This window comes from Schistocerca serialis, chromosome 2, assembly GCF_023864345.2.
Source record: "Schistocerca serialis cubense isolate TAMUIC-IGC-003099 chromosome 2, iqSchSeri2.2, whole genome shotgun sequence".
In the NCBI taxonomy this organism is placed as follows: domain Eukaryota; kingdom Metazoa; phylum Arthropoda; class Insecta; order Orthoptera; family Acrididae; genus Schistocerca; species Schistocerca serialis.
Window position 1 is genome coordinate 772412893 of NC_064639.1, and position 19652 is coordinate 772432544.

The window sequence follows — 19652 nt, forward strand, 5'->3', positions numbered from 1 at the left end:
TAACAACGTCGCTAACCACATGCACCCTCCTCTACAAATAATAAAAAGACGACCGGTGTATAGATGTACTTATTGAGAGGCAACAGGAAACTGACAAATTCACTGGATATTAAATGTTATAAATTCTAAAATAAACTGCTTTGGGTAAGTTTTATCACAATCTACACAATACTATAATCATATCGTAATTTTTGTGATTGGGTTGTGAAAACCAGACTGTTACAATCAAAACTTGAAGTCGAGATAGATGATGTATCATTGCAAACGCTATCAGTACAACACATCAAAGTTTTTGATGCAATTTTAACATTATGGAAAAAATCTGAGTTTGCTGGACTACATGATCTGACTGATGGTAACAGGTACGATAACTGGCTCCGCCATTACTGGAACCGTGGCTCGACTTGTGGGTGACTGACCTTGACCTTGGCGGGCACGGAGACGGAGGGCAGGCTGGTGGCGTTGGTGGTGGTGGAGTTGGCGGGCGGGTACCACAGGCGGCACCACACGCGCTCGGGGCCGCGCGTCTTGGTGGCGCCGATGACGCGCACCACTCGCTCGTCCCGCGCGTCGTAGAACGCCGAGAACACGAAGAACTTGTACCTGCCAGGCACACAGACACAAACACTCAATCACTGGTGCTCTGCTTCCTTGCCAAAGTTGCAGATCACTCGGTAATTTCTGTGTACCCTTGAGATAGCAAGCCTCCAATGAACTATAACTTTCTTGTTATCAATAAGCAGTAGCTTAAAACCTTAAGTCTGGACTCTGCAGGTTGTTGGACTAATATAACAGTCATACTTCACGTTCTTAAATGAGTTTATGCTTACAATGTGGTTTAATACAGGACGTATAAAATAATGGAATATAGGAAAATCATTCGAACATTCAGTGAGTCAAGTGAAGCTGAAGTATAGGCAATTCAGTTTCTTTAGTAAATCATAGAAAATCATAATACAAGATCACTATCATATCAGCACTCGTCTTTATTGCTTATTCTACTCACAAACTGTTGTTGTTGTGGTCTTCAGTCCAAAGACTGGCTTGATGTTTGATGCAGCTCTCCATGCTACTCTATCCTGTGCAAGCCTCTTCATCTCCGAGTAACTAGTGCAACCTACGTCCTTCTGAATCTGCTTAGTGTATTCATCTCGTAGCATCCCTCAGTGATTTTTACTCTACATGCTTCCCTCCAACACTAAATTGGTGATCCCTTGATAAGTCAGAACGTGTCCTACCAATCGATTCCTTCCTCTAGACAAGTTGTGCCACAAATTTCTCTTTTCGCCAGTTCCTTTCAGTAACTCCTCATTAATTATATCATCTACCCATCTTATCTTCAGAAGATTTTTGTAACACCACATTTCAAAAGCTTGGATTCTCTTCTTTTCTGCACGGTTTATCGTCCAAGCTTCACTTCCATACATGGTTGGCTGGTTGACTGATTTGGGGAAAGGGAACCAAACAACGAGGTCATCGATCCCATCGGATTAGGGAACGATGAGGGGGGAAGTCAACCGTGACCTTTCAAAGGAACCATCCCAGAATTTTCCTGAACCGATTTAGGGAAATCACGGGGAACCTAAATCAGGATGGCCGGACGCCGGTTTAAACCGTCGTCCTCGCGAATGCGAGTCCAGTGTGCTAGTCACTGCGCCACCTCGCTCGGTTTCCATACATGGCTACACTCCATACAAATAGTTTCAGAAAAGACATCCTGACACTTAAATGCATACTCGATGTTAACAAATTTCTCTTCTTCAGAAACCCTTTCCTTGCCATTGCCCGTCAGCATTTTATATTCTCTCTACTTCGACTATCATAATCTGTTTTGCTGCCCAAATATCAAAACTCATTTACTACTTTAAGTGTCTCATTTCCTAGCCCAATTCCCTCGGCATCACCTGATTTAATTCGAATACATTCCATTATCCTCGTTTTGTTTTTGTTGATGTTCATCTTATATCCTCCTTTCAAGACACTGTCCATTCCGTTCAACTACTGTTCCAAGTCCTTTGCTACCTCTGACGGAATTACAATGTGATCGGCAGATCTAAAAGTTTCCATTTCTTCTATCTGGTTTTTAATTCCACTCCATATTTTTCTTTTCTTTCCTTTATTGCTTACTCAATATACAGTTTGAACAACATGAAAGATAGGCTGCAGCCCTGTGCAACCCCTCTCTCAACCGGTGCTTCCCCTTCGTGCCCCTCGACTGTCATCTGGTCTCTCTAGAAATCGTAAATACCCTTTTGCTCTCTGTATTTTATCCCTGAAATATTCAGAATATGAGAGAGAGTGTTCCAATCAACATTATCAAAAGCCTTCTCTAGGTCTACAAATGCTATAAACTTAGGTTTGCCTTTCCTTAACCTATCTTCAATGATAACTCGTAGGATACTTATTGCCTCGTGTGTTCCTACATTTGTATGTAGATTTACTTTCAGCTTACGTCATCCTCAAAAGTCACAGTAAAAGGATATTGATAGAAAGTAACTCGTAGTGGAAGTGTTCGCACTTAGGAATATTTGCACTGTATATCGATGTCCTTTTAATGTGATTTACAATGATGGCTTAAGCCAAAATACATTAGAGCTGTACAGTTTATGAGCGTAAAAAACGTCGAAATCACGACTTTATATCAGTTTAATTTCCACTGTTTCAAGGTTTCGTAACATATTGTTGCGTGTTTAGAAGAATGTTGATAACCCTATTACCAGTTAATGATCTGTTAGAATTTTCACTTAGTCAGTACTCACTTTCTTTTTCACTGTTTAGATTTTTGGTGTACCACTCGGTGTTACGTGAGAAGCTATTTCTCGTACGTTTTTTGATGTGCCTCCTAGTTATAAGTATTAATGGAATGCATATGACATTTATGAATTTTGTTTATTGTAATGGAACAAGATTTTTGCTGATGGTACACTAAGTAATCTTGCCGCGCGAGCCACTTGCAGATATGAAAGAATAAAACACAATATTTTGAGACGATGTGAAAATCTGACAGAACTCACGTCGCCCCCATGCCATCGGAAAGACAGTGATGAACTTAGTTGCAGTAAGCGAGTAGCTTGCTGGTGCTGTATCTAATACGAGCTCTTATACACTCCGTAAACCACCTTACGTTGCGTGGCGTATTTGTATGGACAGACAGTACGCGCTTCAGTCTTGATCGCTACTTGTGCTCTTGGTGCTGTTCGGTACCGCGGCAGGGAAAAACTCATGAGCGAGAAGACTCGAACATACTCACCGAGTGCGGTGTCAGCACATTGGAGTCGCATTCAGGACGACGACGGTTCAAACCCGCTTCCGATCATCTAGATTTAGAGTTCCGGTGACTTCCCGAAATCTCTCCAGGTAAATGCCGGAACGGTTCCTTTGAAAGTGCGCGTCTGATTCCCCTCTTAATCCTTTATACAATCCGAGCTTGTGCTCCGTCCCTAATGACCTCGATGTCAACCCATCCTTCCTTTTTTTCCTATGAACCTGCTCTTGAAGGAAGGGGAAGCGCCCAGGTGTGATAATGAATGGCTTGCAACGCAAACTGAATGCATTTCAAATACAAATTTAACGAATACATTATTTCGACGTCGTAAGAAGCATCTACGAGTAAGCGCCCTTACTCTTGGAAATCTTGCCGCGCGAGCCACTTGCAGATATGAAAGAATAAAACACAATATTTTGAGACGATGTGAAAATCTGACAGAACTCACGTCGCCCCCAACTCACTAGTTTACTCCACGGAAAACATTTTCCGTGACCGAGTTGCGAATCACAAAATGCGCCAGAAAAGAGGCTAATAATCTCACGACTGTTTGTGAAATGCTTAGCACGAGGAAGGTCATAATAGCATCGGTGTGTATGTAGAGCCACATATCTACCGCAACATGTCTCTGTAAACAATGTTTCTAGACTTCTTGTTCTATGTGTATATGTAGGGAAAGCTGAGTATCTCGTGTTACGCGGGAACGTATTTATTCCAGTATTCTACTGGTTTATTTCCTGTTTCTCCCTCTCTCCGTCCATTTCCACTTTCACCATCTGTGTCCATCACTTCGATTCCCTCTCTCTATCCATCTCCTCCACCACTCACTCTCTATTGATCTCCTCCTGACCCTCTCTCTGCCCATATTCTTGTCACTCTCTCATTGCCCAACTGCTCCTCCTCCTTCACTCTAACAACCTCCTCCACCGTCATTCTGTGTCCATCTCCTCCTTGCTCTGTCCATCTCCTCCTCTTTCCTTGCTCTGTCCATCTCCTCCTCTCCTCTCCTCGCGTCCATCTCCTACTCATCCCTTTCTCTGTCCATTTCCAACGCCACCTCACTCTGTCCATCTCTTCCTCCTCTTTTCTCTGCCCATCTGCTTCTCCCCCTCTCTCTATCCATCTCCTCCTTCCCCCTCCCTGTCTATCCGCCTCCTCCTCCCGTCTTCTCATGCCACGTTATAGCCCGCACTCCATTAGGAAGCTGGTTATTCCTACCCTCACAGTATTTCTTTCCAGATCGTAACTAATGTCTTTACTCAATTCGTTCCACGGGTTTAGGATGAGCTTTTCCCCGTGAACCTGCCCGCATGTGTTGTGAAAAGAGTTAGTACTAAAGAAGTAATGAATTAAAATGTTATACATGATGTGGCAGTTTTTCATGAGTCTTAGTGATAACCACTTCATATCTCCTGAACAACGTGTCGTACAGTGATACATTTTTGTAGGTGCATTCAGCTACTTGTAAGGACATTGTCAGCAAAATTTGTTGCGAATAGAGTTTTCAGTAAAGAAGTAATAAATTTAAAGTCATACGTGGTGCGGCAGTTTGTCATGCATCTCCCTTTTTATGGCGTCATATATGCGGAACTACGTGTCATACAATGACAATTTTGCTGACGCATTCAGTACTATATTTAAGCAATATCTGCAAAACATGTCGCGAACACCGTTAAGTAATAAAGAAGGAGTAAATTAAGACATAAATCTTCATGCGGAATTTATACTGCATGTACAACGAAAATGTAGAAAGCGATAAATTTTTTCCCTTTGTTGCAAGTCAGTAACTGCTCTCATTCTGTGTATTGTGCGCTACACTACTTTCTCACTCCCACCAAAACCCCTTTGGAAAGTATACATACCTATGGTATCCTATGTATTAATTCAGGGTATACGCTATCTCCATACCAAATTTCATCCAGATCCAAACATTCGTTTCAGCGTAAGGGTGTAAAACACACGCACACGCACACGCACACGCACACGCACACGCACACACACACACACACACACACACACACACACACACACACACACACACACACACACTCACACACACAAACATACAAACACACGCACACGCGCGCGCGCACACACACACACACACACACACACACACACACACACACACACACACACACACACACACACACACACACACACACACCATGACAAACTCTCGCATGTATAATATGCATTAGATTACATTAGTGCTCGCTGACTGTTCCTAAATCGCTAAATGTAATTTTTAAAAAAAATGTATTAAAAATGATTTCTTCTTTTCATTGCAGCCTCCTATCCTATTCTCTTGTCACTTCAAAATAAGAAACTTCTTCGAAACTAGACGGCAAGAGAACGGAAAAGACGATAATAATGTGCTGATTATTTCAGTAGCGCTTCCAAAGTGAAACTTGATGAATAATAAGAAATGTTATTCATTAAGTTTCAACCTCCATTCTACCTTTTTTCTTAACATTACAGTTATCGATATTCCGCAGCCTTTGTAATTGGGCATTTTAGCATCATATGCAACCAAGACAACTTTAAGACGATGATTGAAAAAAATTAATTAGTTTCCAAAACCTTAGTATTTTACTTTCCAGAAACAAGAGGTGTGAAAATAAATTTCGACACTCTCGTGTCGAATTGTTGTAACACTGAACAATAAAAGCTTCAGGAGAATCTTGTATCAATGCTTTGGGCGCCTGTTCATCTAACAATAAATGAAGTAAATTCCTAATAAAATTAAACAGCTACAATGATATTGAATGACAGAACACAAATGCAGATCTAGTCAGGCCTGCATGTTGCGGTGTTGTGACTGCACTACGTCGGATCTCTATGCGTTCGAACGTGGGCTCCCATGGCGAGCACTTTCGTAAACAAGGGAGATGAAGTGTGGTAATTCGAGAGGCAGCGTATCGTATATTTATAATGATATATATTTTTAACTGTAAACCACATCGTTATATTAACTCCTCACTCGTACGGTTTGTCACTGGAGTTGAGTGACCATCTCAGTGATGATTTCGCGTTTGCTAGATATATATAACTGACGAAAGGAGAAAATATAAGAATGCAGTAAAGGAAACAGTAGAGACGTCAAAAAATGAGAAAGACAGGAAGTGCAAAATGGCTAAGCAGGAATGGTTAGAGGATAAATGCAAGGATGTAGAAGCATGCGTGATTAGGAGAAAGACAGGTGCAGCTTATACGAAAATCAAAATCTTTGGAGAGAAGCAGCTGTACGTGCCGAGTGCTTGGCTGCCGACTCTGCCACAGCCACTGTCTATGCATTGAGATAGCTTCGACATCTCCCCCCGAAAGGAAGCGGAATGCAGTGTGTGGTGGGTGCCTGATGACCTAGTACACGCGCCACACAGCATTGCGCTGCGGATTGCCGTCCCGTCAGGCGTCTGCAGTGTGACATCCGTTGCGGTAACCACGGCGCCACGATCGTCGGACACAGGCGGCAGTATCAAGCATTTGCGAAGCCACGTGACGCCGGCTACCTCCTGGTATCCACACACCGGCCACTTCCTGGTATCCACATGCAGGCCAGCCATTATAGGAGTGCCGCCTGATGCCGAATCCGAAGACGAGACTGAAACCGACCATGAATCCGAGTGACACAGACGAGTCTCCAACACTGGGCACCAGGGCCAGCACTACGCAGTGCTACCAGACTGTGACTGCGACTGGTCCCGATCTTGCAGAGGAAGCTATGGTGACAGACTGTGTGCTCTCTCACACCTTCGTCGAACTGTATTCAAAGAGCAACAATTCTTCTCATAGATCCGGTCGATCTCTTCCTGTTTTCTGTTTTATGTCGTTTATGTTTTCTTGTAAAAAAATCTTTCATTGTTAAATTCTGCTCTTTTTTGTTTGCCTGTACCATGTCACAATGGAATACTTTGGCATGAACATCAATGGCTCTGATGGTAAGTCAGCAGTGAGTACAGAAGGGGAAGAACTGAAGAGTAGAAGGAATATATACAAGAGCTGTACAAGGGAAACGAACTTGAAGAAAATATTATAAAAACGGAAGAGGAGGTAAATGAATATGCCATCAGAGATATTATACTGCGAAAGAGAAGGATCTAAGTCGGAACAAGTTCCCTGAAGTAGACGACATTTCCTCAGAATTATTGAGATCCTTGGAAGAGGCAACAGTGTCAAAATTATTCGACCTGGTATGCAGGATATATGAAGGGCTTATTTCAATAGTGGTACAAGTCCATTTTTGTTCTTCCTGAGATACAGAGTCCTAAAGTTAAATGAACGCTGAAAAATCTGCAGTTGAGATACCAGAAATATTCAAGCATATGGCTTATTTCTAGAGATGAACGTTTCTTTCTGTTGGTTTGGACCATTAATGTCAGAAGCATTATAGACAGAAAAGTGGAGGTAATGCACTTGTACCACTATTGAAATAAGCCCTTCATATGAGAGGTGCGAAATATCCTCAGACGTCAAGAAGATCGTAATAATATCACTTTCAAAAAGGGTAGGAGCTCACAGGGGTGAATATTATCGAATTGCCAATTTAATACGCCATGGTTGCAAAATACTGACACGAATTATTTACAGAAGAGTGGAGAAACTGGTGTAAGGAAATCCGAGAAAATCCTGACTGATCTTAAAAGATAGCTCATGGAAAGGTAAACCTACATTTACAGCATTTTTGGATTTCATGAGACCTCTTGACAATATTTATTGGATTACACTCTTTGAAATTTTGAAGGAAGTATGGATAAAATAAAGGGAGTGAATATTATACACAACCTGCACAGAAACTGGTAAGTAGTTACAAGTACTGAAGCGCGTGGAAAGGAAGCAGTAATTGAGAAGAGAGTGAGACAAGCTTGTAGCCTATCCCCAGTGTCATTCAAACTATACATTAAGCAAGCAGTAAACAAAACGAAGAGAAATTTGGAAAGGAAATTACAGTTCAGGGAGAAGAAAAACTTTGAGGTTTACCTATGACATTGCAATTCTATCAGAGACAGCAAAGAGTTTGGAAGATCGGTTGAATGGAATGGATAGAGTCTTGAAAAGAGGTTATAAGATCAACATCAACAAAAAAAGACCACAGTAATAGAATGTAGACCAATTAAAACAGGTGACGCTGATACATTATGTAAACGCCCTCTCATTTCCGTCAATGTTAGGGATATATTTCCGTAGTTCTTTCTTTCATAATAATTTTTAATTAATGTCATTTGAAATAATTAAGTAGAAATTTTAACCAAAAGGAAGTAAAATGACTAACAACAAAGTTATTAACTAACAGATCTGTAATACCAAAAAATGTTCAAATGTATGTGAAATCTTATGGGACTTAACTGCTAAGGTCATCATTCCCTAAGCTTAGACACTACTTAACCTAAATTATTCTAAGGACAAACACACACGCGCCCATGCCCGAGGGAAGACTCGAACCTCCGCCGGGACCAGCCGCACAGTCCATGACTCCAGCGCCTAGACCGCTCGGCTAATCCCGCGCAGCAAAGCTGTAATACCATAGTTCGTTTTGGCCTATATATACAACCATCACTGTTAAATTTTACTCTTCCGATTACTGTTCTTATTTCCATCCAGATTCCTGTTCTGTGATTGCTTTTATTCTGTTGTTGCAGTTGCTTCTATTGCGTGTCGCGTTAAAGTACTGAAAATATAACAAGTTATTTTAAAAAGTGTAGCGATCATTTTACGGAAGTAAATGTCAAGTCGGCATAATTTTCGTCATCCAAAGACAGAGACTTCAGTTTATTTAAAGAGAGAGAAAGGGAGATTATTTACTAATTAGAACTGAAGATTTGTAATATTAATGGAATTATCAAGTGTAAAGTAAAAGGTGAAATTAACTGCATGTTAGTGTGAATACTTGCAAAAGTTAACAGTATCGATATCGACATTCAAGTGATAGTATAAAATTTCAATAGTGCAGTCAGTTAAAATCTCTGGTCAGACGTAAACTGTAAGCTAGCTGAAACATCTTGCTGAAACATTTTGATAACTTGTGGATGAATATTTATTGACCTATCTGCAGAAAAAAAGTAGAAAGACTATAAACTTTGCAAACCTATAAGTAAAAATCAGAATCATTAGTGCAGACCATATAATTACGTCGACGCAGCCTGTTCTGTAGCGTGTGTAGTAAACAGTTCATAAGTATAGCACGCAGTGACTATGAACTATTTAAATTAAATTTAAACGAGCTGTGTCTTCTTGAAGAGAGATATTGGTTCTTAATCTGTGTTCTTATAAGTGACCAGAATATAATAAGTGAATAAAAGGTTCGTCGGCACGTTATTCAAATAAAACAAAATAAGAACTGACATATTCCGGCAACACAACGTAGATTTACGTCGAAATCTGCACACAGGACGACGCCACAGCCCAAGGGAAGCACATATTAAAATATTTACAGTCAAGACCATGACAAAACAGCACCAATTTCAGTTAGCAAATGAGACACTAAACGTGGTCGAATTAAAACAGGTGAAGAGGATAGAATTAGATTAGGAAATGAGATACTAAAAGCAGTCGATGAGAAATCTGTTAACATATAACGTAAGTGTAAGTAGTAGGATGTCTTTTTGACAGTGGTTGGATGGAGTGTAGCTTTTTACGGAAATGAAACGCGGACCATACGCAGTTCAGACAAGAAGAGATAAAAGTTTCTGAAATTTGAAGTTACAGAATAATTCTGAAGGTTTAAGTGGGTAGATGGAGTAGCTAATGAGTAAGTACTGCATCAAATTAGGGGAAAAAGAAACATAGGGCGCTAGTTGACTCAAAAATAGGGATCGCCTGATCAGTCAAATCGTCTGGTAATTGAGGGACGTCTGGGGTACAAAATTGTAGAGGGAGACCAAGATGTAGTGCTATAGAAGGATGTCGAAAATTACATAGACTGATATGATAAGGAATCGGCAAAGAAAAGATCATACGGAAATATTGGCAAGGAAAATGGCCGTGTTGATAGGGCATATGTTGACACATCAAAGAATATCATCCATTGTAGTGAGGGACATGCAGAGAGTAAAAACTGTGGAGGAAGGCAGTGGCTGGAGTACCTCCAGCAAATAATCGAGGACGTTGGGTACAAGTGCTATTCCGAGATGAAGGGGTTAACACATGAAAAGAATTCAGCCAGTAAACTAATAATTCCGAAAAAAGTTGTTCATAATACATACAGCGATGAGCCAGAACATTACGACAAATATAAAAGTTTCATCTAGTGTGTGTGTATGTGGAACACCGCGTCTGTGACGAATAAAGGTTTGTAGAAATAACTAAATTCAGCTGTCTTTTGCTGATGGTCCAATTTTTATTACACCATGACCGATTCCGAGGTGCCTAGCGGATCGTTATTAGAATCCAACAACCGTTTGTGGCATCATGGGGGTCGTGTGGCTGTGGCAAGATACAAAAAACGACACATTTACGCCATAAGTGCGGTGAGATATCAGAAATTATTAACATTGTAGGACGGACTTAAAGATGTTGCCTACAGTTATTAGCAAGTTATTGTTTAATTGGTAACAAATACAAAATCGTGACTAAAGATAACGTTAAAAAAGTTTGGTTGGAGCAGCGATTTTCTTTGGACATCGCTCGCACTTTCACTTACACATTGACGACAGTAAATATAATGCAATATTTAAATGAAATTTATTATCGCAAAAGTAATATGTATTAATTATTGTAAAATTAACATGTCCTGTTTACAAAGTCTAAAAATGTAAATAGCACATGCTAATTTTGCAATAAGTAATACATGTTACGTTAGCCGAACGGTCTAAGGCTCTGCAGTCATGGACTGTGTGGCTGATCCCGGCAGAGGTTCGAGTCCTCGTCCCTCGGGTATGGGTGTGTGTGTTTGTCCTTAGGATAATTTAGGTTAAGTAGTGTGTAAGCTTAGGGACTGATGACCTTAGCAGTTAAGTCCCATAAGCTTTCACACACATTTGAACAATACATGTCACGCATACTAGTGGTGACAGTATTCATTAAGTTGGAATGTTAGAGGCCTAAGCTACTAGTCGAAGGTACCTTGACCGATGTGGACTACACGAACATTACTGCGGACCAGCTGCATCCCTTCACGTTTGACGTCTTCCCTGACGGCAGTGGTGTCTTGTGTCTTCCAGCAGTATAACTGCCTGTGTCTCTAGGCCAGAAAAGTGTTACAGCGGCTAGAGAAGCATGATAGTGCACTCACGTTGATGTCTTTGTAGCCAAATTCACATAGTTTGAACACTATGGAACACGTAAGGGACTCTATCGGTAACATACTAAGGACTGGCTACGCCATGTCACGCAGATTCGCTGCTGTATTGCGTTTAAAGTTGTACCAACACGGTGTTAAAAATGCGGTCATAATGTTTTGGCTCCTCAGTGTATTTGAAATTGTGAATGGAAACTGCTCAGATTTGCGCGCCAACATGCGGATGCATCGTCCTGTATCAAAGGGCGATGTTTTCAGTATGACAAGTTATGATTTACTGAACTGACGAGTCACTGTTTTAACGACTATATAGTATATTATGTGTTGTTATTCTTTGAAATATGTTAACACACGAATCTTTTCTGATTATTTCTGTTTGTTTGTTAGCATCAGGGCGAAGAGGAAAAGAAAATTAGCACAAAGCAAATAAAAAAAAAACTTGAGAAGTACGCAAATGAAACGACTACAGCAAATGGCCACGTACGACTTTACTTTTCTCTCCTTTTTTTATTCCACCCGGTCTCTACCGTGTGCTTATTGTAATAATAATTTGTATAGGGGGTTTGAACACAGATTCAACGAGGAACTGTTCGCCACTCTTGAACTGCACTCAGCATAACGGTCAGCATGGGAAAGTCAGTACCTCCCCTCATGCTGGACATCCAGTAGCACCTATGTGTAGAGCAGATTGCCTGTATCCGGACTGAATGTGCCTTGTGAGCGAGTGCAAGCAGCTCAATATGGATGAAAGATTTGTAAGCGACTTAGTTGAGAGTGGCATTATGGCCAAACTGTGATGTCAACTGAGTTTAGCCGATTTGAAGATGAGCTTAAGTCTGTGGTTGTTGCTTCCAGTACGGTATTGATGATTTTGTGCCCGGAGAAGCGAGTGAAATTTTAAGCTGTGCAAAGGTATTTCCGTGACAACAAACACAACTGTGTAAATCACGTTTCACGGGCGGTACATTACCGCGTTTTCTTCAGTTTATTAGGATTTTTTGTAGTGTCACACCAGCGCTGTAGATTGGTAATACACTGCCAACAGCGTGGAAATATGAAATGTGTTAGGAGGGCTAAGATAACTGAACAGCCAATTTCTTTGCTTGAAAGTATCTTGAAATAATTACGAAATTGGATGGGAAAGCTGCAGTATAAGCCACATAAGGCACAGAGATTTTTAAATAAAATGGTTAGGATAGTGGAACTGTGTACGTTTCTCAAAAAAGTATTCACAACAGTAGCATACAAAGAAATCAGTTTTCTTCAGCAGTTACCAATAGAGGCGTGACAGAGTACCAGGAAACAGAAAGAAAATAAAGAAAGAGCACCATCATTAACGAAGTCTGATACTCGTTATCAGCTAATGTAGCTCATTTTCTGTATACCCAAGAGAAATCTCACGTAAAATGGGAATCATAATTCAGAAAGAAACGGTATGAAACTCGCCACAAAATTTGCTGGGGGTCATATGGTGTTTCAAACTAAGACAAGCCACATGCGTAAGATGTATTTCAGGAGTGTGTGTCTTCCTGCAAAGCAAAATACGAGCATGTTGACGTATAGTTAGCTCAGATGAAGTCCATAAAAATGATCTATATGCTAAGATATTGTATAGTATTTGAATAAGTATCTTAGCAACTAAAACTGGAAAGATGAAGCTCGCCTGCAATATACCACCTAGTGTAAAAATGCAACGTGAAACAGCTATGTACTGATATTACGTGGGATACAATTTTACCTATATGCAGGCAGTCTACTGAAAGAGAGAACCAGCAACTCAGAATTAACAAAAAAAAAAAAAAAAAAAAAAAAAAAAAAAAAAATTATATATATATATATATATATATATATATATATATATATATAATAAAAATCAATTTACCAGACAAGTAATTACAAAGTAAAACAAGTAGATAGGGAAACCTAGAGTGTGCAACAAGAAACTAGGTGGTTTTGTACTGAGGGTATACATGTAGGATTTCGTAAGACCAACACTGAATTTCATATCTGAAAACTTGTGCTATGCTTCGAAATTAATGTCCAAAATTCTGAAAAATTTTACGTAATTTCTTTGTGTGACGTCTTACGTGAAAATTCTATTAGCAAAATATGACTGTGTACTTTTCCTACTTTAACCAGCATTAATGGAAGAAAAGTGTGTGGAAATTTATTACTGCACAGAGTTCTGCAACAACGGACGGAATTCTGACTTCAATGTCAAGTTATTCGCCTTTTTATCTAATTTACGTAAGAAGAACGGTCGCGTTCAGAGAAATAGTAACATTAACTATGTGACATGTATGGGCAATGAAGGATATATTTTAAGTAAATGTTATCAAAATGAGTATGTAAAACTATGTGTGACTGACTTATCGTCTTACAGATTTTTCATTACTTGTAAGATATCATATTACTGCAATGCATTTCAAGTGGACGTCAGAATGCAATCTGAGTGTAAACTTACTGAATGAGCATTTCACCCGTTAAATATAGATGACACCTCTATAAACTGCGTAACAAGCACAAATTTTATAAGAATGAATACTTTTTTTCAGCTGAAGTTATGTGAACACGCGAAGATCCTTGCAAACAGAATGTCATCAGCATGTTATGCTTTTAGAGTCCTGTCATCAATGTGTAATGGTAAATACCTTTCAGTCACATGATATTCGTACATTTACTCAGTTCTTAGTTATGGAACGTTTTCCTGAGGAACAAATGGCCAAAATATGAACTGTTTCCAAAATACAGAACATGGGCACAAGGATAATAACCATTGTGAAGATCTGTTCAAAACAATGGTGATTTTAACTGCAGCTTGCGCGTACATTTACCAGTTAGTCGTGCACATCGAAAATAACAATAATTACTGCACAGGCAGGTCTGTCCATGACTATAGAATAAGATCTAAGCTGAACTTACTTTTACCAAGAGAGGATAAACCTAAATCTCAAAACAGCATCTTCTATAAAGGAATAAATTGTCTACGGAGATTAAAGGTATTACTAAGGAGGCTAGTAAAAAAACAAAAATCTGTTAAGCAATACAGACCGTAAGTGGAGGATTATATGAAGAGCATAGAGTGGAGTGTAATATACAGGGTAGCGGAAGTAAATGATATTACCGATAATAAAACATCTATCATTTCACATAACTCTCGCACACAATGTTTTTTCTTCTTTTTTACTTTAGTTTATTTTTTCTTTCTTGAAAACGTTAAACCCAAAGCTAATCAATGTGTAGCAACAAAACCTTATCCTCTTTCTGATATTAACTTAACATTCATTATAGAGTGATGGCGCCTCAGATTAACTGGCTAGAAAATGAGGAGTTGCGATATAAAAAATGGAAACTAGACATCGTCGCTATGGTCCTGATGTCAGCTGATAGTGTGTAGTAATGCAAAATAAATAACTTATACAGTCAAACGGCGGAAATTTCATTTAAACATTATTATGTGACTATTTCCCAAAAATATGAAAGTATTGCATATGTAAACTGTCAGTCACGTCGGATATTTATTCTGTTGCCAGCTGTCAAAACGATTACATTTTATTATGGTTGTATCGGAGATTATTTGTTTTGCGTATGAATGCAAAAGAGAATCTGTATTTAATTTTACTATAACAACGAAATACAATGCAGCAAAGTTTTAAAAACGTTAAATACTGATTGAGGTGGGACTGAATATGAATAAAACAAGGGATTACGATCAAAGCAGATCGTAAAGACGTCGAAAGCGACGAGCGGCTTGGACGCATCGGCACATCATCAACCGACGACATCGAGGATAAAGTGAAAGTAATGAAACAGAGAAGTCGCTGGTGATGATGGCACAGGATATGGTTTATGTCCCAAAAATTTGTGTTTGGAGTATGAAAATTGAGACGGAAAGATTTGTTCAAAAATAGTTGAATTTGGTACAAAAACAGAGGTGGATGCAAGTTGCTTAGGAGTAGCTACATGAAGGCAACAATGATGCAGAATTACTGAAACGTTTGATAAATGGAGACGAAACATAGTTTTACGGATCTGACGTCGAAACTAAGGTTCAGTCGTCCCAACGGAAGCATGCTGGATAGCCAAGACGGGGAAATGCTCGACAAGTGTGGTAGGTGTGATGGTTATGCTCACTGTTGTCTTGGATTGGCGACAGTTTGTGTGAAGCAATCTGAAAAAACATTCGGATTTATGGCGACAGTCCATGGGTTTTGCATCACGATAGTGCACATGTCACACTTCGTTTCTTTTTAGTGAATTTGTGCCGAGAAACAATACTCTTCAGATTCCATATTCGCCGGAGATGTTTTTTTTAATTCTCAAAAATAAAAAAAACTTTAAAGGCCGTCCTTTTACAAGGATAGACGAGATTGCAAATGTATCTTTGAGAGAGCTAAAAGCTGTTCCAACGATCGAGTTACAGAAGGGCTTCGGGGACTGAAAAAAGAGCATCGTATGTATGTATGTATGTATATAATGGGAGCTTTAATAGCTATTAAATGAGATAGCTAAGGAGATAGCATTGACGTAGACTAATACTTGAGCTTGTTTCCCGTTACTTTTTGAACATGCCTCGTATACTGAACGACAAAGACAAACTTGAAGTAAGACAGATATACAAAACATTCTGAAAAGATAAGTATTCCAAATAATCCTAAGAAAGTATTTGGGGACATTTCCGCCCATGAGGCTTTGTTAGAATCATCACAGTGATGACCTTTTCCATTTAGAATATTCCTGGCTCAGTATGAGCGGTCATAATGCTCCAGGCACCTGTAATTTTTACAATTCTTATCTCCTCATGAAGGGGAGTACCCATGACTTTTTGGCTTAAAGGTGAAAAGGTGTATTTTTTTTAGTGTTGATTCAATCTTGAAAATTGCAAATGAAAGCAAGTCACCTTAAGACACGTAGAGAAATGTGCGCTGTTACGACACACATACTTGAGGCACTTGTGTACTGTAGGGCACTATTTTAGAGGTCGGGCAAATGCAGCCAAATCTGCACATGGTGAATGTCCGCACTGGCTGTTTAAATACTACTATGAAAAAGCCACTATCGGTTTGCATCAGTAGAGATGTATCTTCAGGTGATCTGTACAAGGAATTAAAACATTACAGTACTTTTAATAAAAGACATGTACTACCATAAAGCCCCATATAGCAGTGACAGCTATGTACTCACAATTTTTTTTAAAAGTCATAGTGTGGCGAAGTGATTGGTTAGAGCCAAGTTATATCGTTCATCGTCAAGATAAAACCGACAGCACTCTAAAAACAGTTGCCTATTGTTAAACTGACTGCGACAGCGTGGCTCCTGTAAGTGATAGGAAGCCGGGTAAACCTATTTAAATTTCTGACTCCTGTGTAATTACGGGTACTAACTAAAAACTTCACATTAAGGTGGCTTAATTTAGACAGATAAGTGTAATAGTGACTTGAATGTCTTACCATATCACAGACAACAAGGAAGCGCGCACGGCGCCAGTGTAAGCTGTACTGATGGGTCGATATTACGAGTTACGTGCGCGAGGTGGTGCTAGCACCGGTCTCGGACCGGACTGATGCTATGACTCGAAAGGTCGGGGTTCGCTTTACAGTGCGTGAAATTTACGTGAATTACGTGTTATGTGGACATTGGGATTCCTTTTTATAAAACGGTTAAAAACTTCAAAATACAAATACAATCTTGAAAAAACTCAACTATTAACATGTGAACTGTGCTGATTATTGGAACGTTGTTTGCTGGGACCGGTCATCACAATAAATTCTTTACAATAGCGATCTCGGCTGTTTGAAGTTGTGCTTCTGTTTCGACGATAACATGAATTTTTTGAATGCGACGAGGCGTGTTTTTTAAGTAAGTAAAGTTTTGGAATTAAAACAAAGACGTCCTAAGATATCTGAATAATTTTATTTTTACATGAAAGCCTGTACCTTAATCTACGCACTGAGGCCATTACAGTCTGATTCTTCCGTGTTTACAGGCTGAGTGTTTAAGATGCCTCCGATAATCGTGACTCCCGCCGACTGTGAAGTACGGGCTGTCATAAGATTTCTTAGTGCTAAGGGCCTAAAAGTGATCGACATTCATCGTGAGATCTGTGCAGTTTACGGAGAAAACATTACGAGTGATGGGATGGTAAGAAAGTGGGTGAGAGGATTTAAAGATGGCCGCACAAATGTGCATGATGAACAACGGAGTGGGCGTCCTTACTCGTTAATGAAAGTTTGGTGCAGGAAATGGACCATAAGGTAAGAGAAAACAGGCGCTTTACGATTTCCTCCTTGCGGGATGACTTTCCCAGTGTTTCTCGTAGTGTTTTATATGGCATTGTGACCAAGCACTTGAATTACGAAAATTGTGCGCACGTTGGGTACCGAGAATGTTGACGGATGTGCACAAAACCAAACGTTAGGACAGTGCATTGACTTTCCTTGAGTGTTACCATAACGACGGTGATGATTTCTTAAGCCAAATTGTTACGGGCGATGAAACATGGGTGGCCCACGTCACACCAGAATCAAAGCAACAGTCCATGGAAGTTGAGCAAGAGCATCGTTTTCCTGCAAGACAATGCCCGTCCGTATGTGGCGAATCAGATCAAAGATCTCATCACATCTTTTCGAAAGGAAAGTCTAGATCATCCTCCGTACAGCGCCGATCTTGCGCCCAGTAACTACCATCTGTTCCTGCACTTGAAGAAATACGTGGGCGGTCAACGTCTTCAAGACGATGACGAAGACAAAACAGTGGTGACGCAGTGGTTAAGAAGTCAGGCGGCAGACTTCTATGAGGAGGGTAGATTAAGGTACAGGCTTTCAAAATTATTGAAATATCTTAGCACATGTTTTTTTAATTTCAAAACGGTACTTACTTAAAAAATACGCCTCGTACATTACACTACTTTTTAGAACTAGCAAGCGTATAGTGCATCCAAAGTATTTCACGGCACATAAAAAAGTTCTTTTATGTCCATTTACGACATCTGGGAACAAAATTAAAAACTGAGTCTTGCGAAAACAAGAACCACAATAAAGAATAACGGCGTTCTCAGAGATGCATCAGTTGGGTGTATGGTTAGGCTAACTATTGTCTACATCGACAATCAAAATTGGATAGCAGACTTCTACAGCGCAGCTCAGTCTGTACATTGAGAGAAATTTCGGGGAACTTTCTTAGTAACCAGTAAATTTCAACAACCTCTAAAATGTTAAGCGTAATACACTTATTTTAATAGTGCAGCACCTGCAAATTCGAATGGAAGTTAGTAAGCGAATGGTCTGTTTCATGTAGATGGGGGCTTAAAGCTGATGTTGAGCCTGAGTTGTCACTATGTTCTCTAAAACGGATCCCAAAGCTTCTTTCTGCCTGTCCTACATTTCAGGAATCACAATCTCTACACTTTTTTAGTAAAATTATGTCAACAAGCAGTGCGGATGCTTTTTATTCGCCACAGTGGAGGGTGGTTACCTGGTCCCGGAGACGATCTGCCACGTGCCGTCCCTGGCGCTGAGGTTGGCCGCGGGCGGCGGCAGGCGGGCCTCGAAGCCGGCGGGCACGCCCCCGCGGCCCTGCAGCCGCTCCGCCTCCACCACGACGGCTGCCGCCCCCGCCGCCCCCATCGCTCCTGCGCCCACCGCTGCCGCCCCCGCTCCTAGTCCAGCGGGGAGCGCCTCCGCCGCCGGCGGCACACCGCCCGGACCGGCGAGGATGTGCGCTACCTGCCCGTTGTCCAGGAAGCTGTAGTCCTCAGCCTGCTGGAACACACCACAACCACAACCACTCCCGTAGCACATCAGGTCTCCAAGTCAACAATCTCGCTTAAGCTTATCTGCACTCATTTCTCTCAATCTACATCTAAATCTATATAGATAATCCGCAATCCACCTTAAGGCACGTGGCTGGAGGTACCTCGTACCACTACTAGTCAGTTCTTTTCCTGTTCAACTAGCAAATGGAACGAGGGAAAACGACTGCCTGTGTGGTTCCGTATGAGCCCTAATTTCTCGTATCTTATCTTCGTGGACTTCACGCGCAGTGTATGTTGTAGGCAACAAAATCGTTTACAGTCAGTTTCAAATGCCGGTGCTCTAAATTTTCTCAATTGCGTTCCTCGAAAAGAAAGTCGCCTTCCCTCCAGGGTTTCCC

At 40.4% G+C, this 19652-nt stretch overlaps 1 protein-coding gene across 1 annotated transcript in view; it reads right to left on the reverse strand.

The window, feature by feature from the left end:
• LOC126456393 (uncharacterized) overlaps nucleotides 1–19300 on the reverse strand; it is a 119291-nt gene extending 99991 nt beyond the window's left edge. The window contains exons 1-3 of the mRNA XM_050092147.1: nucleotides 19191–19300; nucleotides 18975–19094; nucleotides 420–603 (exon numbers count right to left, since the gene is read on the reverse strand). Coding sequence (XP_049948104.1) covers nucleotides 420–603; nucleotides 18975–19094; nucleotides 19191–19300 — 414 coding nt within the window. The remainder of the gene's footprint in view (nucleotides 1–419; nucleotides 604–18974; nucleotides 19095–19190) is intronic.
• Between the last annotated feature and the right edge of the window lie 352 nt (nucleotides 19301–19652).